Source organism: Emydura macquarii, unplaced genomic scaffold, assembly GCF_026122565.2.
Source record: "Emydura macquarii macquarii isolate MOO-44397 ecotype Brisbane River unplaced genomic scaffold, CSIRO-AGI_Emac_v2 contig_705, whole genome shotgun sequence".
NCBI lineage: Eukaryota > Metazoa > Chordata > Testudines > Chelidae > Emydura > Emydura macquarii.
The window spans coordinates 6595025-6617793 of record NW_027130842.1 but is presented as its reverse complement, the minus strand read 5'-3'; the positions used below and the strand labels follow the sequence as shown (position 1 = coordinate 6617793).

The 22769-nt window shown below is 42.6% G+C and overlaps 1 protein-coding gene across 3 annotated transcripts in view; it reads right to left on the bottom strand.

Annotated features, from left to right (window-relative positions):
* Positions 1-379: 379 nt before the first annotated feature.
* The window catches only part of AIG1 (androgen induced 1), a 184931-nt gene continuing 162541 nt past the window's right edge, over positions 380-22769 (bottom strand). For all 3 annotated transcript variants that reach the window (XM_067542346.1, XM_067542347.1, XM_067542348.1), the window contains exons 4-6: positions 19019-19134; positions 5292-5455; positions 380-1022 (exon numbers count right to left, since the gene is read on the bottom strand). In XM_067542346.1, coding sequence (XP_067398447.1) covers positions 985-1022; positions 5292-5455; positions 19019-19134 — 318 coding nt within the window. In that variant the 3' untranslated portion in view covers positions 380-984. The remainder of the gene's footprint in view (positions 1023-5291; positions 5456-19018; positions 19135-22769) is intronic.

Genomic DNA, 22769 nt, shown 5'->3' with positions numbered 1-22769 from the left:
TAATCCCACATAGTTTTCTCTTGGCTATAACATTTCCCTTTTAATTGCTTGGTCATCAAATAGAATCCAAAAGAGCATGGACCATGACAAGCACTCAGAAACTAAGGCCCCAAAACACCAAGTACCTTCCTAAATGCATTCTCTCTGGTACACTACGTACCGCTACTTATCTGTTAAAAAGCTAGGGCTGGCTACTCAGGTTCAGAACTTTGGCACATTACACCACAGTCAATTCTGTATTAGAAATGGGGAGGAAAAAACTTAACCCAGAAATGCCATCGTCTACAGGTGATATAACAAAAACTGGAAATAGATTATACAGTACATGCCGTATTAATCCATCTGGAATTCTGAGAAACAGCATTCAGAAAAAGGAAACTGGGGATATTTTGGTCTTTATTTATATGTTTTTGTATTTAAGAAAAGTTCCATCATATGCACATAGGTTTTAATTACAATTAGGGTTTCATTTGTTTGATATAATTACTATTAACATTGCCTACTTAAGGCAACTGGTACATTAATATAACATAGTTTGATTAGAGTATTCAGGTAAGTTGATGCTGTGATCTTTTAATAGATCTTTACAGTATACTCTGGAATATACAGGATTATTAGATTTATCCACAGTAGGTCTACCTGCTTAACCTCTTTCTGCAAATGACACACAAATGGACCCATCATTCCTCTCGCAGTAAATGGAAAGGCATTTACACTGAAACAAGTAATAATACATGTTGAGGACATTGTGGAGATAATTAATGTACATAGCTTAATGGATATGATATGTGCAAATATTGGAAAGACAATACAAAACAGTGTTTTTAGCAAACAATCAATTCTCTCCTAAATAAAAGTGGAAGCATCCTTGCATTGGGTCCATATAAACTTCTTTCCGAGAGATTCTTCTCCCTGCCAACATCTGTTCAAACTGAGAAGTTTTCAATGGAGCAAGAAGCAACCTCTCCTTGTTGCATTCAATACTCAGTCCATTTTAGGCTTTTCTTTTCCTTCTTCCATACCTGAAACCATATGGAGAACAGCTTTAAAACACCTGAGTGAATAAAAACTGATTATTTACTTAGAAACCTAATAAATTAATCTTTCTTCTTCTTTGCAAGCAGCCTATGTCATATTAGCTGACCTGCTGTGAAGGAAAAGAACATCTACACACCTGAAACTTGGTGGTAATGACCTATCTAATCCTTTCTTTCCTCAGGACCCTTAGAATTTTAAGCAAACTCTGAATCTATAGCACACCTTGCCTCTGACTGCTTCAGGGGAATGAAGATAATTGTCTCCTGTGGCTACAATTGCTTATATACAAACAAAACAGAGTAGATTTTATTATGGCTACCATTAGCTGAAGCTAATCAGCTAACATTTTTTTTAAAGTACATTTTGAAAACTATTATTGATAATTCCATTTCGTTTTTTTTTTCTTTCCATTGTCAGGGTGTGTCTACACTAGGAATGCAAGTCGACCTATATTAGGTTGACTTACAGCCACTGCAGTAATTAGTGTGGTGGTGCATGTCCACACTACTCTCCTTGGATTGGTGGTGCACATCCTCATGAGGGACACTTCTGCTGACTTAAGAGAGGCAGTGTAGGGAGTTGAGAGCTCGGTCACTCTCAGCTCCGTTGGCAGCTCCCTGCCAGGAGCCCGGCTGCCCCACAGGCTCCTGAGCTCTGGGCGGGCTGCTCCCCCCCCCTTCCCTGTTCCCCTCAGGGATCATGGGAAGCACCCGGGGCTTCTTACCTCCCCACCTCTGCTCCCTGCCAGGAGCCGGGCAGAAATTCAGAAATTGACAAGGCTGCCCGGCTCCCAATGGGGAGCGGGTGGTGGTGGAGGGGGAACCCAGAATTCTCGCCCGGCTCCCAGTCCAGGGGAAGGGTGGACAGCTGGGCTCTAGCTGCCCTGCTTTCTTGTCAGTTTCATGGCTCCTGCTGTAAAATTGACAAGCCAGCCAACAGAAGATGTAAGGGATCCAGTGTCTGCTCAGGCACTGCATCCCCCTAACTCCACCGACATAAGCCTTATGTCTCTTGTGGAGGTGGAGTTATGTTGGTGTAGTAGGGCACTTACATTGGCAGGAAGAAGGCTGTAGTGTAGACACTGACATGCTTAGGTTGACGTAAGCTGCCTTTTGTCAACCTAACTGTGTAGTGTAGACCAGCCCCCAGATTTAAAAACAAAACATAAGCAGAAGACATTTTTCCTGACAGCGCACAAAGAATCAATTACTGCTAATAGGATTTTTTTTCTCATTAATGTCCATTCCTTTTAGCAATCTACATAGCATGAGCACAGTATATGTTCTCTTTAGAAGATTTGTCCTTTCTGCAAAACTGCTGTCTTGTTGTCGGTGTTGAAAGGAAGCTGGGTTGGGCAGCAGGTTGTTCTCCTGGCGATGAAAAGTCAGCTCTTTCAGCTGCTTGTTCCTGGGCAATTCATTTATTATTAGAATCTGGCAGAAAAGTGTAGTTCCTTTGTCCATTTTGTTTCTTCGGACTCAACCTCTCTGCCCAACAGATCAAAGATAGCTTGAAAATGTTTCTTTCGGAGGTTTCCTGCACTGTTGCAAATCGCAAAAGAAAGATTTCTCAGGATTAAAGGGTGATGGGAAGTAATTTTGAAAGCAGCAAAAGGGAAATCTGACCACAGATGATATTACCTTCTAATGGAATATGTGCCCAGATGTTAGTTCTTCCTATGGGCCCTTCTGAAAATGTACCTTTTAATAGCCAGATAGAGGGTATGAGGAAGGCATCTACAGAGGAGACTGTATTGAAAGAAGCAATAAGGTAACCAATGGCTCTGGACATTGCCTGCAGTCTGAAAATAATGGGCTGTGTATTTTTGTTTTGTCAGCAATGATGGGATAGCCATAGTCAAAGGGTTGAAAAACAAAAATGTGCTGGCTCCAAAGGAGCACGATTGGCCTGAGAGTCTGCTCCAGAGCCAATCTCAGGTCCCTTGTGTCCTCTGCTGTGAGGAACTTATCCAGTGGTTTTAATTAAAGCATTGTATTTGTCTTTTTAAAGGAGCCTCTTTTCTTTCTTCGGAGGTATGCTACTGCAGATGAATCAATTAGTTTGGCAGGACTGCAGGTATCTTCAACACTGAGAGTAGGCAGCAGCCTGGTGAAAGGGCAAATTTTTCCTTCCCTATCATGTGTGTGGTGTAGGCTGGAAAAATTAACTACAGAATCATTTTGTCAGGACTGGGGTTTTTGCCTAATGCACCTCCGGAGGAAAAGGAAAACAGAAAAAAATGAAATCTTCTCAAGTCAGATTGTTTTAATTTGAAAGCCCTTTTAAAGGTCTGGTTTCCAAATAATTTTTTCTTCAAATCTTACATAAAATTATTATTTTACATTTTTTATGTTTGTGGTAGTTTCTATCATACACTTTAGGTCTGATTTATATACCAAGCTTCATACATGGCAATATAGCAGGTGACCCATGCCATTTGCTGGCTTGCATGTCTTTGAACCAAAAGAATTTGAGTCAATGTCTCTTAACCGACTGGGGGAAGAGTAGCTAAAGGCCTTGCTGACCTTATTGAGACTATGGCAACATTAACCTCAGTTCTCCTTGGATGAGGAACCAAAGGAGTTAGAGTTTCTATTATACATACTATGAACAGTGAGGGAGATTTTCCTTTAACTACTTGTTTGTGCATTCAGTAAGAACATGTGCTTCATCGCATTATTATGATGTTTTCTATTATATGGAATTTATACACAGTGAAGCCTTCTTTTTGATAACCTTTCTTTAAAGGACCTTTCCTGCATTACCGGAAGAAGAGGTAAGTGGTTTAGATAGACATGAACAAGAAATTGAATTACAGGCTCAATACCAGCCATGAATGCAGTGCCAAATGACCAGAGGCTATATAGTTGAGAAAAAGAGGTGCCTGATGACTAGACTGTAATATTGAACAGAAACAAATGAGGTTCACAGAAAAGTAGGTTTTGAACCTCGTTTCAGATTCCGATTAGAATTTACGAGTGATATTCTGGTCCCACTGACGTTAATGACAAAATGCCCATTGACTTCACTGGGGGCAAGGATTTCACCCGCTTTGCTGCCGTTCCAACATGATGATTTAGAAGGTCATACGTGAGGGGGCATGCGCCCACTCTAGTAAAGAGGAGGCTAATGAGCTCTTCTGGGCTCAGCCAGCACTAAAGAGGCGCGCTAGTAGGGTTTGCTGTGCTTGAGGGAAGAGGCTTAGAAAGGGAAAGCCTGCCACATGAAGGAGAGGCGGGAAGTCTCTGCTGGCTACAGGAACAGAGCAGCAAAGGGGAAGATACCTGCAGACCTTGCTGCCCGTGAGTTTGTATGAACCAGGTATAAAATGGGGGGTGACCCAAAAGAGGGGCTGGAGGCAGGCCCTAACCCTGATTAAAGACACTATACATGCAGATAAGACAAACTCCAAAGGGGTGACCAAAAAGACTTCCTAGGAGACTGACTGCCCTGTCTTTCTTCTTCATTTTGGACTCTGATTCTCCCTCACTCAAAGGAAGGAGAGGAAAAAGGACACTTTTTGTTTGGAGAATCCCTTGTGTGCCACAAATAAGGGAAGAATTCTGTAAGTAGCTAGATGAAATCATGGTCTGCTGGGGACTTGGGGTGGGGGTAATTTAATCTATTTGGATGGTTGGGGCAGGAAAAACTCTATAAAAGTTATATATGAGGAACCCACTGTTAAGTTTTGTGCCTCTCATTTTATATGCATAGTTGCTTGCGACTGGTAATCAAAATAGGACAGTGATCTTGATTCTGTAGAATTTTGCAGCATGGTTCTCTGTTATCCCTTTTTTTTGGACTGTTTGGTATGGACATATTTAATTTCATTAACCAAATGGATTTATAAACAGACGAGTACATTATGCCTGAAAATATCTTTAAAAACAATCTCTTTTCCTAATCGCAAGCATAGCAATAAGGTCATTTCCACAGAATGGATATTATTCTAGCTGGATTTTACTGGGTCCTCAGCTAATAAAACAAAGTGGGTTGTAAATATTTCAGGTAATTGCCAACTGCTCTTAAATTAGTATTAGAAGTTATAACAATGAATAAATATTCATAGCTAATCCTGTTATCTGGCAGACTTTTCATTCATTTGACTTTTTTATGAGGAAGAAATGTTGCAATGGAAATCTTGTCATTTCCTCTATGTTTTAATCCTAAAACTTCCATTGACTTCAATGGGAGCAGGATCAAGCCCCAAGAGTTCACATCCATTGGTTAGTGCTCCTCAAAACAATACTTACATTTTTGTGTATCCCAAATGTAGTTATTCAAGACCTCTCCCAGCAAGTAGAAAATGTTAAGTATTATGGTGATAGTTGCAAAGAAGATTGCTTTGGCACCTGGGCTGATATGATCCAGGAAAGGATACACCCAGACCCCCGTTACTTGATGGATCCAGCATACCCTAAAATGGAATCAAAAGAAAAAAAGGGCAGATATTTCTTTTAACATGGTTTTAAAGCGGCTTGAGCTACAGTGTTTAGTTACTCTAACGCACCAATGAGTCAATTTTTCCGAAGGACTGCAAATTGCAATTGAATGTTTGATTTTCAGAATCACTTGAGATGATGTCCTCCTGAAATAATGGTGGAAAGATGATGAAACCAAAATAGTTTTACAAGAATACTGTTACTCCTTTTGACCAGGTTGGTTAGACCTGAAAATTGGCTATTAGGTTGTTTCTGTTAGGTGGAGAAATTGAGGATGGACCAGGTATTTCTCTTATGCAATCTTGCTTATTTACAAAGAATGTACAAAGTCTTGTTTCCCTGAATACACGAGGAATAAAGATACATAAAGCACGGGAGATAGTTTCTTTGCTTTCAGTTCCAAGCATTTCAGCCAGCACCTTACCTGAAAACTCTTTTAGCCCTTTTTTCCCCTCCCCATAGTCATGCTACCAGGGCGTTTTGCTCCTTCTGTGTGTTTCTGCTGCTTCTCTCAGACCCAAAGACACACATAGCTCTTCCAATAAATGTCCCAGCCCCTCCATGTGCAATATCAGTCCCCAGGGAAATCCCTGGAGTTACATGATTCAGCTTCCAGTCAAGCCTCGCTACGTGTCTGTGTTTTGGATGGTGGCTTCTATTGTTTCAGCTATCTGGTTCCATAAAAGAGCTTAATTGTTTATTCTAAATGAAAGGTGGTGGTTACACCACCAGTTACAGTGAAGTTTTGCTCAACCCCCAAAATACTGATGAGTTGTTGGAAGGGCTCTCAGATTCTCAGAAAAGACAAGGTGGGTCGACTAAATTCTGTTGTGAGAGAGACAAGCTTTTGAGCCACAGGTCCTTTAGGTCTAGAAAAAGAACTCCCACCACTCCAGCAAAATGCAAGTTAGAACAGATTGTTTAGCATAAGTAGTTGGCATACAGGGACTACTCGAGGTAGAGATTCTCAGCACTTATTGGCAATTCAGGTGGCTGGTATCTTGATCCAAGAGACAGAACATGACAACCTTAGTACAGTTTCCAAAGAACTCTGCTGAAGTACCTGGCTTTTCCTCAAGGTATTACTGTGAAAAATGGGAGGGTGCTTGGTGTAAATTATGATCTGTATCCCAAAATATGATTTTTGTATTGTATTTCTAAGACGGTAGGTTGTAATGTCAGAAGGGAACAGGCAGTTTTAGCATAGCCCCCCACAGTCACAAGACCAGTGACTGCAAGTCATTAAGGGTGAATGGTCTGTTACCTAGCAGCTCTGTGTTCTTGGGGAACCAGGGCGCAAAACCCCAACTCTCTCTCTCTGGCTCACCTGAATTACCCCCCCACCAGCCCATGCTTGAACCAGAAACCAAAGGCATTTCAATATGAAAAGGCAGGAGACACAACTGAAACCCTCCCATCAAGGTTGAGACAACTCCCCATGCCTCATACAAGAGACACAACTGGAATCCTCTCATCAAGGGTGAGACAACTCCCCATGCCTCATAAGCATCTCAGTTAGCACATGAATGGAGAACAGAAGCCTCATCTACATCAAAGATGGAACACGCACTGAACTCTGGGATTGCTGAAGCAGGGAAGCACTGCATTTTGGGAAATCTCTGCTCTCGATGTAACTGAACTCACACCTGTACACACCCAGCTCCGCAGTTATCAGACCATTCTAGTTATTGGTATGCAAAACACTGAAACCTAATTGCATTGTGAGCCCTCTCTCAAGAAAAGACGCCCTTCCAGGAATGATCAGCTTCTTTTGTCCAGACATTGTTTATCCATAAACAAACCTGGCATCTACAAATCCCCTGTCAAAGCTCAAACCTCTGTTCTGATGTTTGGATCCAAACTCTGCATCAGTTCCACTGTAACCTGTCTTCTCTTCCTGACTGATCGTGTTGGGGGCTCTGCCAGACTCAAAGCCCTCCAGACCCTAAACTGACAAGCCTGTTCCTGGGAACCTCTGCGCTGCATGGAGTGGTGAGATCAACCCCCCCTCCTTCTTCCCCCAACACAACTTGTCTCTCCCTCTCTTAGTCCAGGTATAACTTTCTACTTTTGTAATCAAACCTGGGATAGCTTTCTCCAATACCCCAACTTTAACTGTGTAGTACTGTAAGTGTTTGATTGTTTTTCTCTCCTGGTATGGTATTACTATTAGTATCATAAGTTTTATATACCTAGCAATAAAATAACTGTTATAATCAAGCTGGTTGCCACTTTCTCTCTCTATCTCTCCAAACTTTATTTTATTCCTTTGTGTCCTTGGTCCCTATCTTGCTCTGTAGTAACGCTTCTCTTACCTAAGCCAAAGATCTCAGAAGTGCCCAAAAATCCTATAGGTTTCGCTCATCAAGGGGGTTACTGCTAGAACAATTGTGGTGTAAAGGGGCATATGAAGGGGACAGCCAGGAAGTGCTACTCTGCCTAGCCTATGGGGTCCAGGGGCAAATGAGGGTGCAGCTCAAATGCTGTTTGACCCAGCCTGATTGAATCCAAGGGGCAATTAAGGGGAGTAGCCAAAAAGGTGCTGTTTGGACCCAGCCTGCTCTATTCTGGTGTGTTGCACAGGGACATATAAGGGTAGTCACTGAGAGTGTGGTTCACCCAGCCTGCTGAGTTCAGGGACGCATAAGGGGTCAGCTGACAGTGCTGATAGCCCGGTCCGCTCAGACGCACTAAGTTGAGCTGAACTGTGTATATGTGTGTGTATCTGTGGGGGGGTTTATTTGAATCTGGTGCTGGAGGAACCCAGCCCTGAAAACCTTAGGTCCTGCAAGATAGCTCCATTGGGAGGGGGCTTGTAGCCCTATAAACACACAAGTAACACAAGCAGTACATTGGTAGAATCACACCCCTAGAATCACACCCCCTGCCAGGAAGGTAACCCTAATAAATGAGCATACCCCGAGGTGAAGGGCAAATCTGGTAACAGGTCTAATTGCAAAACAATGGAGCAGTCATCATGGGGGCACTCCTTACATGACTGGACTGGCTGACTGTGTGGAAAAACAGTTTGAAGGAAATGGAAGATGACACACCTAGGGCCTCATAACAAAAGTTAGAGATATATGGTAATTGGGCTCAGGCACACACAAGGACTGTGGGGCTCTGAGAAAAGGGACTCTCATGAAGAGGGGAGGGAACAGACTGGTGGTAGGTGGAGTCGCTTACTGGAAGGCAATTGGAGACCAAGCTGGTTCCCAACAGTTTTTTTTTGGCCTGCTAAAAGAATGTACGTAGTTCTCTTCTATTCCTGTAACTCAAGAGACAAGCCCATCTAACTTAGCTTGTAGGGAAGCACAAGTTTAGATGAGAATAAGCATGCACATAGGCTTGTCATGGGGCATCTGCCCTTTATGGGGAGTTAGGGCCCACCCTGTGTGTGACTGTCTTATGAAGGCCCCACTTGGGGTAGCTGCCTGCCCCAGGTGGCTGATTAGTAAATAATAAACACTACCCAAGTTCAGTTAGGGTGAGAAACTCCTGGGGTGAGAGGAGCTCCTAGGAGGGCTGATTGGGGAGCCTAAGAGGGTGAGGTCTTCAGGGAACTCATCAAAATGAGCACCCTGTATGAGGTGCTCCTAGAGAGAGGAGCCTCATAGACACAGGACTACAACTGGCAGGCATCCAAGAGGGCCTGATCTCAGCCAGCGAGTCTCCCAGATACTGCCTTGAAGCCCAGTCTGCTGTCCCTGGGGAAGAGTTGCAGAGGACAGACTCCCAACTTCAGAGAAGGATCTTGCTCCAGCAGGGACAAGATGCCTAACATCAGGGGCAAAGACTGGAATGAAGAGAACCCCTGGGAAACCGTCTAGGGAGAGGAGTGCACTGGACTCAGGTTGAGGACTGATGGACTGAGAGTGACTGGGTCACCCAGATGAGATGTGGGGGTGAAAGTTTTTTGTTTTTGTGTTGGCTTTTTTGTTAATAAATGAGAGCCTCCACAAAGAGTTTCTCTTTAGCATTTAACTGTCTGCCTGGACTTGGTAACAATCTGGGTAAGAGCTCACCCACAATCACCCACACACAAGGCTGTTTTGGAATCCTTTTCTCTATTGCTCTGTTCCATTTGTTAATAAACTTACTTGTTTTAGGGAGGCTTTTGGGCACTACATCTCTGGTCACGGACTCCTGAAGGAAGGAGATGCAGGTGTCCTGTTAGACCTGCATGGTAATAAATGGTTGGCATAGGTGGAGCATTGTACCGAGATCCCAATCAAAGAGTGGGAGAACTGTAAAATGCAACCCTAGACTAACAAAGGCATGAGGCTTAACCCCTGATAGGGTTCACTTAGACACCAGAAAGGGGATGAAGGTGCAATTAGCCTCCGTAACTGTGACAATTACTATTGGCCAGTTCCTTCAAATCTTCCTATCGCATTATGCAAGCTCATAACTACAGTGGCTTGGTTGGTTCCCCAGCTGCTTCTGGAGATTCAGACCTGAGCAGCTACCAAGAGTGCTCCTTATCACTTATGCTTACAATACTTTCTTTCAGCTGCAGTCCTCATCACTGTCATCAATGCTTTTGTCACCTTGAGGATGGATTATGGAAATGCCTTCTGTAGCTCGGTAGAGTAGTGGTAGTGTTCTGATTGTGCGTGGGTTCAAGTTCTGGCAAATCCCTTGCAAAAATTGCAAAAACTCTCTCACTTCTAAATTCACTGGGTGAAATTCTATGGTCTATGTTATGCAGCTGGTCATACTAGATGATGACAATGGACCTCTCTGGCCTTAAAAAAAAATCTGAGCTCCCTCCATCCCCAGAGGCTTTCCTTTACCTTGGTCCTGTACATGGTTATCATACCCTCCTTCAGCTGCTTGTTATAAAAACTTTGATTATAAATCAAATCCCAAATGTCTAGAAACTTCATGTAGGAATTAAAATGTTGGCAGTAGGCTAAGTGTGAGAGAACTGTGACCAGCTGCTGACCCTAAAACCCCCTCTTTGAAAGAGTCCACATTTGAAAAATTCTCTCCATACTTGTGGATAGCTTGTATTCTACAGATCTTTTGCTGTGCTAGAATGCACCTGTGAAAAGGTAAAAGTGCTGAAGACTGTAAATGTCTAACAGGTTCCAGCTGGTCACATGGCTGCTGGGGGTAGAATATAAAAGGAAGGGGAGCTAGGTCAAAGGGGAATGGCATGTCCTTTCCCCTTTTGACTGACTCAAAGCAGGGAAACCCTATGGGAATTATTGCTCAGTATTTTTAATTCAGTTGATTTGCTTTTGTTCTGTGATCATTATGTGGACAATAAAGCAAGCCATGAGGAACAGGCTTTAAAAAGACTAATGTAATGCTTGGAGCTTTATTTCCCTTCCCTGGCTGGTGAAACTGCCCACCATTTTACAGCACCTTTATAGGAGGACTAATCAAAGGGGTCTTTGATCTGCTGCTGTGCCTTTGAGTGATTAGTTCATGAACCAAGTGGAAGTGACATTTACTAGAATGAATTTAGTTTGGACACCAAAAATATTGTCTAAATTCAACTGAGTCACTAAAGAATTCCTGACTGTAATCTATGGCTTGTTGAATGCAGCATCCTTGCTTATGTCCTATAAGTTATACTCTTTGCTGACCAAAATGGTACACTGTTTAGTTGTTTAACACATCATGATGGATTACAAGTTATGCTTCCAATTTAGCTGTTATGGGCTAGATACACAAAGGTATTTAAGGTGTCCATCATTTAGGTGCCACTGACATTTTGAAAACCACCACTTAGCTGCCATCTAATCTTTTAGATACCTACATTTTTCCTGGTAAACAAAGACAAAGCTGTCTAAATCTTGATGCTGCCCATGGCTAACAAACTGCTTGGAGCCCTAACTCACGCGAGCTCTGGCAGCGTTCTTCAATTAAGTGTTTCCTTGCCTATCTCCTAGGTGTGAGTGGGTGGAGGTGCTTTTTCATGCAAAATAAGGACTGATATGGCTTAAGTGTCTGACTCTAGGAAGGTTCACAGCTGAGAATTTCAAGTGGAGGGAGGTTCCTCTCTTCAGCCTGTCAGTCAGGTACCTAAGGTCCAGATCCATAGCAATGAGGCTCCTAAGTACCTTTCTGAATCTGGGCCCTTTCCTCCGCATTTCACTTCTGGCTAGTGTTGGTAGCTCTGCGTTAGCTTCTAAGAATTCCCTTCTTAGGCACTTAATTCTCCCCATGCATTATATGGGGAGCCTGGGCGTGTAACTGAGGACTGAGAATTCTACCAGGTGGCAGGGCTCCTAGGAGTTAGGTGTTGCCAGGCTCAGCATCGCAATGCCCAAGTCCTTTTGTGGTTCCAGCTTTAGGTGCCTGTCCCTAGGTCAACATGACCAGGTCACTAACAGGAACTAATATGATAAGAACAAGGTGAATCAAGTGCTGCTTAAGAAACAAAGTTGAAAAGCACACCTGACTAGCCACCCTGACCTCTGAAAATCAACCACACAGGCCAGTTTTCTATGCTGGAATTACTAATGTTATACTTCTTTCCACTGAGCAATGACATAGCAAGTATTCCTGCATTGTCTATATTATAAATGTGAATTGCAAAAGTAGGACTGCTACCATGGAAACATTACCTGATGTCCTTTGTTAGTTTGTATTCAAGTAGGAATGAACTCACTAACTCAACACTACACAATAAAGGGTTGATCAACCGTAGGCATAAGTCTTCGATACAAGACTACTGATTATTAACTTTAATGAATGCCTTCAACACAGCAATTCCAGCCATCATTATTCTTGTTCAGCCTCATTATTAGATAAGCGCAGGGGAACTTGCATTAAGACACACTTCAGATTGCAAAGCCAGAGCCAATTTAAGTCCCTACATGTTTTTTAAAAAAGTTGCTGGTTGAGATATAAATATACTGGGGGGTTGGGGAGATGCATAGGAAAAGGGTAGTAAACTAAAACTGGACCAGCTAACTTTGCAGTAGACAAAGTCAATTTAGTCTTAAAATACACCTCTAGATGCAAACTTCATTAAATAGTTTATATGCACTAAGCAATGTTTAACATTTGTTTTTTTTAATTAAAATCCAAAGGATTAGAACCCCTGACAGCACATGCATCATTTCTACTACACAACAGTCAGAAGATTTTTTTTGAAGATGACTATCCCGTAAGTCCCAGATGTCATCCTGCCATTATTACTGAGGTTGGCTGGTTGAAAAGACATTTCTCACAAAATATTTGTCACTACTCTTTAATGAAAATTTTGAAATTTTCCAACCTGCTCAATAGTTGGTCTGAAAACAAGAAAAAACTGAGAAAAATGTAGTCCTTCTTTAATAAACTTTTTTTTTGGAAGGTGCGACCAGCTCAGTTCTCTGGCTCAATAGAGTTTTAGCTTTTTTTTTTTTACTGCTACTACTGCAGTTGACTCTCTATTTCCCTCCTGCCAAAATACTGATCCTTCCTCTCTGCCATTTTTCTAGCATATGTATTAAAAAACAAGTCTTCTTGAGGAAGTGGAAGATGTACTGGGAAAATCTGTACTTCTATTATGTCTAGTGCTAACTGAAATAAACTGAGTAAGCCAAAACATGTAGTGGGGATTGTGGGGCTGACATTTTGTACATATCTACCTGAAAAAAATTCTTGACACGTTGAATGATGTAACATCTAAAATAACGTAGATCACCTAAAAAAGAGCTCTGTGTAAGCTTGCAAACTTGTTTATCTCACCAACAGAAGTTGGTCCAATAAAAGGTATTACCTCACTCACCTTGTCTGTCTCATATCCTGGGACCAACACAGCTACAACATTGCAGACTGTGGAATGCCTCCCAGAGGAGGTGAGGGAGTCGTATCTGCTGAGTCATTCAAAGCTGGAATGAATGAATCACTCGAGGTTATAGTGTAGGGAACAACCCTGCACTTTCAGGGGCGTGAACTCTGCCTAGACCAGAGTTCTATGACGCAGGGTAAATAGCCTGACCGACAGCCACTAGAGATTTTAGCCAGGAATGCATTTTTTGCAAATTTGGGACCGGATCTGGTCACGTGCTGCTTGCTCTGAATTCAGGGGGAACTGTGGGTGCTCAACACCTCCCAGGCTTGGGACTTATTACAACTCTAACTGGCATAAAACCCCTAAACTAACAAATTTACATTGTTTAAGAAATTTCAAATTCTGAAAACTAAGTTTAGTAAACACTTTTAAAACATAATTCTTATGTTTGTCTCATCTTTAGGTGTACTGCCTCCTTTGCTATCATTGTGTTGTGTGCTGCAACACATCCTTGTGAGAACAATACACAGTGGCTTGAGTGTTTTGAAAAGACAGTTTTCTGAGAACTGTAGCTGCAAATTATGTTTCCTACTGAGCAAGAATAATCTGATATTGTGATAGCACCTTTTGTGAGGAGCAAAGCATAACAGGTTCATTTTTAAATAGGGATAGCTCTACTGACCTCTGCAGGGTCGTTAGCAGGTATTGGCTGTCATGTTACAATTTTGGTAAATAATACCGTGTTTAAACAATGCATCTTCTATATAACTTCTTTAGTCTTGTTTCCCTCAGGTGATTGTCCAAAGTGGGTGAGATAATATCCTTTATTGGACCAGCTTCTGTGGGTGAGAGAGACAATCTTGAAAGAGAGAGAGAGATAATCTCTATCACCCTCAGAAGTTGGTTCAAGAAGAGATATTATCTCACCCACCTTTGTCTTTCTAATATCCTGGGGCCAACACAGTTACAACAACATTGCCTACGTACTATTTAGGCACATCATCTGAGATTTTATTATTACTCTGCCAAACCACCTGATGTTGTGGGGAACATCATGCACCTGGAAGAGCAAGGCACAGTACATAGTAGTCCATGGCAGACATGCCAGATCTGTGCATATTGATCCATACTGATTTCTTCTTCCCTGTTCATTTTGAAAGAGAGTAGTGTGAACGTCAGTCCACATGGGATTTAAAAATAAAGGTCGGCAGTAGTGAATGGAAGCATGAAACGGCTGGCTCACTGAAGATGGAGATCACTGCTATGGGAGGTGTGAGATGCATGAGAACATGTGGGATGCCTAGGGTAAGTGAATGTAAATTTAATTTTTCTTTTGAATATATCAAACACTATTTATTTTGATATATTATCACACCTACCCAATCTCTAGGAACTTTTTTTTTTTAAATGCATACAACCCGCCCACAGCATATCACACAATGCAAACTTTCCTCCCTCCCCTTATCATAGTAACAGACTTTCCTAAAACCAGCTTTAAGAAAATTAACATGTTTTTCTAAATAAGTTTGAATGGACCTGCACTGCCTGAATTGTTCTATTAAGTAGTGACAGAATGAACCAAGTTCAAAAGATCTTTTAACAATACCTCTTTAGCTTTGTTTCCTCTATGGGCACATATAGCTCAGACAGTTGCCATAAAATCATGCTTGCTACAATGAGCAAAACATATCTTGCTATTTTATCTGTCTTAACACTATCCCAAGTTGGTGAATTCTAGTTACTAAGTGTGGGCACACATTGGCTAAAAGGGGCACATATAATCCTGGTCATATTTTCTGGTTGTTCCTTCCAGCCTACCAGTATCACTGCAATGCTGCTTGGATTGAATTTAACCCGATGATCCCTGATCTATATTCCAGTCTCAGCCACACACTGGATAGAACGTTCAATAGCATTTAACTGCCTAGGGAGAGATTGGGTGTTATCAGCAGGCTGACACGCAACAGACCATGCTTCCTCACTAATCCTCTCAATGAATCCTCATATGCAATGAGTGCAAGAGGAAACAAAATGCAATCCTGCAAAATTCCATATGAATGTCGTTAGAGAGGAGAAGCAATTGCCTCAAACTCCCTTTTGGGAATGCTCAGCAAAGAAGAAATGGAGTTAGCTGAGAGCAGCCCTATCCACTCTTGGTACAGTCAGTAAACAAGTCAATAATAGATTGGAGAGTATGCTTATAAGACCTGTAGATGACACCAAGCTGGGAGGGGTGGCAAGCACTTCGGAGGACAGGATTAGAATGAAAATGACCTTGAGAAAGCAGAGAATTTGGTCAGAAATCACCAGGATGAAATTCAATAAAGACAAATGCAAAGTACTACGCTTAGAAAGGAAAAAAATCAAACACACAGCTACAAAAGGTGGAATAACTGGCTAGGCAGTAGTACTGCTTAAAAGGATCTGGGGTAGCGGTGTACCGAGCGGGAGGAGGGGGGCCAGGCCCCCGGGCACCGACCTGCGTGGAGGGCGCTGGCCTGGCTCTTCACAACGCACGCGGGGGGGGGGGGGGGCCGCAGGAGGCTTTGAGGGGCAGCGAGTCTCTTGCGCCCCCATCCCCTGCGTGTCGTGAAGGGCCATCCTGGTGCCCCCCCCCAGGCCAGAGAATGAGGCCACCCCATCTGAGCCGGCACTGGACTGAGGGACTGAAGCAGGAGAGGCAGGTGCTGCGTGGCGGGTAAGTACGAGGGGGGAGAGCGGCAGAGCCCAACTCCACCGCAATGAGCACCAGAAAGCCCCCCAAGCAAGAGGAGGTAAGCTGCGTGCCTCCCTCCCCCCCACAGGTACAGATCTCCCTGGGGCAGCTTGAGGGTTGTGCTGTCTGGTGGGAGCTGGGGACCTCTCCTGCCGTGTGCGGGTGAGGGGGCACGTGGGGGCTTCCAGGGAGTGCAAATAGAGACTTGGCCCTCAGGCGCCGAAGACCCATGATATGCCACTGATCTGGGGGTTGTAGCGGATCACAAATTGAATATAAGCCACAATGTGACGCAGTTGCAAAAAAGGCTAATATTCTGGTCTGTATTAACAGGAGCGTCCTATGTAAGACACGGCAGGTACTTGTCCTGTTCTATTTGACACTGGTGAGGTCTCAGCTCAAGTGCTGTGATTAATTCTGGGCACCACACTCTAGGAAAGATATGGACAAATTGGAGAGACTTCAAAGGAGAGCAACAAAAACGATAAAAGATTTTAAAAAGTCTGAGCTATGAGGAAAGATTAAAAAAACTGGGCATGTTTAGTTTTGAGTCAGGAAAACTGAGAGGGGATCTGATAACAGTCTTGAAATATGTTAAGGGCTGCTCTAAAGAGGGGAGTGAGCAATTGTTCTCCAGATCCACTGAAGGTAGGACAAGAAGTAATCAGCTCAGTCTGCAGCAAGGGAGGTGGGGTTGGATATCAGGAAAAGTTTTCTAATTATAAGGATAATTAAGCCCTAGAATAGGCTTCCCAGGGAGGTTGTGGAATTCCCTTCGCAGGAGGATTTTAGGAACATGTTAGACAAATGCTTTTCAGGGATGGTCTAGTTATACTTGGTCCTGCCTTAGGGCAGGAGGCTGGACTAGATGCCTACTCGAGGTCCCCTTCCAGGTCTACACCTCTATGACTATCACCTAAATGACCAACAATACTGAAGGGAAGTGATTGGGGAAAGAGAGACAGAATAGTTTAACAGAGAGGGTACCTAACTCGGACTAAAGAGAGCTGGGTTCAATTCCCAACTCTACCATTGCTTTGAGGTATGACCTTGGGCAAGTCCCTTCCCTCCCTACGTGTCCGTTTCCCTGAGCCGTAAAATGGGAATTATGATACTGACTTCTGTGAAGTACTTTGAGCTCTGTGGGTGAAAAGCACTCTAGAAGGACTGAGTATTATTATGATAGCGCTGAAATACGTAGGCAGGAGTAACGAGATGGATGTGTCGCACTGTATGTCTCTTCATGCAAAATTGATTTCCCCTGTGTTTCCTGTCCTGCACATCTCCTTTTACCTTGTGCTTATAGATGCAAGATGCAGATGTCTGTTCTGTGTAGGATCAAGCCCTATACACTCTTCTGAGTTGTTGTTTTAAGAAATAAGTTACCCAGTATTTGGAATGATAAGTGTATGCTGTACAATAGCAATTTCCATCAGACTTTTTACACATATAAATGGAATGAAAACAACTGATATTGAGGATGTGATGTGACGGTGTAGAAGCTTCAAGATAATGTATCCCCTAGCACCCTGAGTCAGTGTCAATTTATGTTTGCAACTCACTCGAGAGAAAAAATAAACACATGTAAAACAATTTTTCATACTGATTTTGTAACACTGCCTTAAAAAGCTCTTAAGACGCTACTTGAATTCATTTCCACTTACACAAGTGGACTGCTTCAACTTTTCCATTCCTGTGGAATAATTTTCCATGGGTCTCATCACATGATTTTCACAGATTCATAGACTCCAAGGCCAGAAGGGACCATTTTGGAAAAAAGACACACTAAATCAGACCATCGATCCATTACGTCTGGTATCCTGCTGCTGTGTAGTGTTCAGAGGAAAGTGAAAGAAATACCCGTAATATACCTAGCCAGTTGTACATTTTTGTATACAGGTGAAAAAAATCCTTCCTGTTACCTGGAGCAATCAGTTTATGCTGTGATGCCTGAGATTTGTTTATCTTTATCTCACCAAGCATGATCATAAATATTATTAGTAATAAAATTATCTTTTTGAATAAAATCAATCTTTTCGAAATCCAGCCACAGAGTTTGACTCTGATCTCCTGGAGCAGTGAATTCCACATCAGCTTGCATTTTGATTATTATACCATCACTCTGTGTGTGTGTATACGTACCTTGGCCAACAGGGGCAGAGAGCATTCAAGACGTAGCACTTTTCAGACCCTATGTTGCTTTCTAACTAGTGACCCTCTCTGGGTGGTGGAAAAAGTAGTTTTCCTGAATTCTGGAAGGAGCTTTATCCAGTTCTCTTAGCCTGAAGGAAAGCTGTTGTGAGGTAAAGCCTCAGAGGAAGGGAGTAAAAGGAGAGGTAAACAGGGCCTCTGGGAGGGAGGGAAGAGAGAGAGTGTGTGTGTACACGAGTGTGCATGCGTGCATGTGGAGGGGAAGGGGGCGGACTTTTTATCCAGATAAAGATGGGGGGGGGGGGGAGTCAGAATGACTAATAATTGCAGAGTAGAAAAGAAAAAAGTCAGATGGCTGAAGTTGCTCTGTCAGATAAGTCAGATTTTTTTTTAATTGGAAAACTCCCCGAAGATCAAGTTTAGTGTTGCTTATGCTTTTTTTTAATTTAAACATTATTCCAAATATCTGCATTTGAAATAAATTACCTAATGTTTGGATTTCTGTAATTGATTCCAACACAAGAATTAGTGAACTAAAAAAGAAAAAAGCAATATCTTTTCTGAAGGGGCTTAAAATGCTGTTGCAGGAAATCATTTGCCGACTCTCAATTTTTGTTTGATAGAACAAAAAACCCTAAGCAATAAAACCAAGGTCCAAGAAAAACATTTAGTTTGAAAAAAGGCTGAAAAATGCAGTCTTGGAAAGACCACTGCTTACATGGGATTGTTCAACAAATTCCTGTTGTGTGAGGTTTGGCATATATTTTCTAAAAATATCAGCATCTGGGGAAGCCAGACAAAGCCCAGGTCTTGGATCAAACGAGGCATGCAGTGTGAATCTGTTAGTGATTATATCCATAATGAAATATGTGCCCAAATTTAGCAATACCAAACCCCAATAGAATATGAAAACACAGCATGTATAGTCCTTACCATAATATATAGCCAACAGAGAAGGTGCATATTGTAGCCAGTCCACAGCTCCTGCTGGGATACTGATGATGTGTTGTTCTCATCTCGATTAATATAAAGGGCAAAACTGTTGTATGCTAAGAAAAAAACAAAACGCAACAGGAGCAAAACAGGTGGTACAAATGATTCTCACTGCATTTCAACACTTGTTCTACAACAGGAAACTTAATAGCGAAGACATCTCACAAGAAAAACAAAATTCAGAGTTAATCTCTTTATAGGTATGGAAAAAGACAAAACCAAGAGCATATAAAGCAGATCAAATTTAACCCTTGTTGCTTAAATTTGCCTATTTAATGCCTGATCTCTGAGGACAGTGTACGAAAAAGTGAGCAGAACATATATTTTATTTTGCCAGAGGGCTGCAGTGAAGAATCATTTTATGATTAAGGGACAGGACCTGGAACTAAGGGAACTGGGTTGTACTCCTGGTTCTGTTCCACAGTTGCTATATGACCTTTGTCACATCACTTTAGGTCAAACATGTCCACTAATTTGGAGTGCCCAACCTCAGACTCTGATTTTCAGAGGCACAGAGCACCCACAATTCCAAATGAATCAGGTGTTTAGCATCTCCACAGGTGTTAGAATCATAGAATAGAATCATAGAATATTAGAGTTGGAAGGGACCTCAGGAGGTCATCTAGTCCAACCCCCTGCTCAAAGCAGGACTAACCTCAGCTATATCATCCCAGCCAGGGTTTTGTCAAGCCTCAGCTTAAAAACCTCTAAAGATGGAGATTCCACCACCTCCCTAGGTAACCCATTCCAGTGCTTCACCACCCTCCTAGTGAAAAACTTTTTCCTAATGTCCAACCTAGACCTCCCCAACTGCAACTTGAGACCGTTGCTCCTTGTTCTGTCATCTGCCTAGCCTAGCCCCATCCTCCTGAGAACAGCCTAGCCCCATCATCCCTGGAACCCCCTTTCAGGTAGTTAAAGGCCGCTATCAAATCCCCCCTCATTCTTCTCTTTTGCAGACTAAACAAGCCCAGTTCCCTCAGCCTCTCCTCATAAGTCCTGTGCTCCAGTCCCCTAATCATTTTTATTGCCCTCTGCTGGACTCTCTCCAACTTGTCCACATCCTTTTTTCAGCACCTTTGAAACAGACCTAATGTGTCTCAATTTGGGGACACAAAAATAAGGGTAAAATAGGGATAATTACCCTCCTCACAGAGATAGTATGAGTCTTAATTTGTTAATCCTGATAAAATTCATTGATATTTTCAGATAACAGGCACCAAAGCTGGTGTTCTAACAATGCCTATATAGCACCTGTCCACGTTTAGAAGGGTCAGTCCTTATTTTATCATTTCTCCTTATAGTTTTCTGCTGCACCTTTTAAAATGGTCTCCTCGTCCAATTAATATCAGCAGAGTGAAAAAGTGTGTCCTCCCCGTCCCCAGGCTACACATAACTTGATGTATAGATTTCAAAATATTAGCAGGCATGAAAATGTACATAAATGAGGAGCAAATATATTTCCGAATAAAGTTTTGGATTAAAACTCTCATTTGAGAATATACAGCTCAGCCAGAAGTGATGTTATTGGTGACTCCAGTCATATTGCATTGTAGACCTGCCATGGATCTGTACACAAATCTCCCACTGAGTTCAAGGAGAGGTTTGCAGGTGTCAGGATTGCTGGAGCAGTCTAAATCAAAAACCAGTTTCAATCCTTTCTTAATACTGGCTCAGGAATAAGAAAAAAATGTTGTGTTTATGGCCAAATTCTGCCATCAGGTGTGCATGTGCAGCCCACACGGAAGCTGCAGATTGAGGGCTGAATTTGGAATTTAATAATTACACTGCGCATACCTTAAAATGTTAATCAGTATTATGGTGGGAGGGACAGAGATGCTAAAAATATCTTTGTGTGGATAACAGGCCTTAATGAGATAAAACAGGACAGCTTTTTGTAGACCTCGTAGTCTTTAACAACTGTAAAAAAAATATTTGGATGGGAAAGGCTAAGACAATGGAATTTTCTCTGGCTCACAGATGTAACATAATCTGGATTGGATAAGTGTTCTGATTTTCAGTACACTGGTAATTAATGACTGGCATTTAGAGAATGTCAGGTGGATAATATAGCAGTTAGGGGAGCTTTCAATTTCTTCATCTTTTAACAGCTTGTTCCGCCCCCATCCTTTTACACAATATAAATCAGCACCAAGGGAATGCATGTATGTTTCACATGTGGTCTATTATAGCGGCGCCCACTTCTATCTTAAGGTCTATTAACTGTGCAAAACCTTCAGAGTGCATTGACAGGAGCTGGCATCAAACCAACCCTGGAATGTTCACTTGGAGCTTTGGGGTCTCTATGTGAAACCCTTTAGATTCAGTTCTGGTATCCAGCTAATGGGCTGTAGCTAAGCTGTGCAAACAACTCCTACCCAGGCTCAATAATCTGTTGAGGAACCAGAGGTCAGCAAATATGCTAGACTCCAAAACGCCCTTGGTACTGTGCAGGTTATCAGTTCTCTCTGATCTGGTCTCCAAGTCTTAATTCTCTAATATAAACCTGTTTTCAATGTATTATTGTTTATTCTTTGTATTATTGCAGCACCTTGTGGCTCCAGTCATGAACTAGGACCCCAGTGCCGTACAAACACAACAAAAAGACAGTCCCTGCTGCAAGGAGCTTATAGTCTAAGCATAAGATGAGAGGCAACAGATAAATGCAGACAGACAGGAGAGTACAAGGAAACGAGACAATATCTGTCAGTCTGATAGGCCGTGGTGTCAGTTTATCTGGCCGTCAGCAGCCTAGCTGTTGTCAAGATTTTTTGTGGACCTCGCAGCAAAGTAGCGTTTGAAGGAGAGATTTGAAGATGGATCATGAGGTAGTTTTGTGGATGTTTACAGAAGCATCTCCCATGTATGAGGGGCAGCATGGGAGAAAACACTTGCCTCATTTGGCCAAAGATTAGTTTTCCTTCTGACAACATGTAATAACAGTATGGCATATAGCTGGGGTGCCAAACTTACTGACCCCCCGAGACCTCCCTCCCTGCTGAGCAGAATCCTCTAGCCCCACCCCCGTCGGAGGGCAGAAGCCCCAAGCTCCCCATCCCAGTCTGGTAGGCAGAGAATTGGCAGGAGGGGGGCAGGGGCACAGACAGCTCCGCAAGCCTCACTTTAACTGTAAAAGAGCCGCATATGGCTCATGAGCCATGGTTTGGCCACCCCTGACGTGCAGGAATCCTGAACAAACGGATCTTTAGTTCAGGGCCCTAGATAAGAGACATGGGTTTGTGTTACATTAGGCTAATAACTGTCACATGGCAACGATCAGTAGACACCAACTCCAGTGGCTAGTGTTCCAGGGCCTTCAGATGATCCTTAATTTTGAGGTACACAAAGAAGAAGGCTAGGGTAACTTTATTTTTTTCCTTGCACAGATACATCTGCGCCCCAGTTATCTATCATTTTGACTCCACTCTTTGAATCTCTGCCTTGACTCTCCCTCATTTTCTACATCAAGTTAAAGCTCACCGTTCCACACTTATATGCACCTCTGTCCCCATTGCTTCCTATTCCCCTCTTGCTCTGCCACTGCCTGCCAGCTCATTGCTTCATTTTGTATGCTTCTCCCACTTTTGGACTTTCTGCCATGCTCTCCCTCATATCTGTGACTCCCTCTCATGCCTAGTCAGACAGGCAATCATCCTGACCTTCAGTCAAATCACTTCTTAAAACACATTTC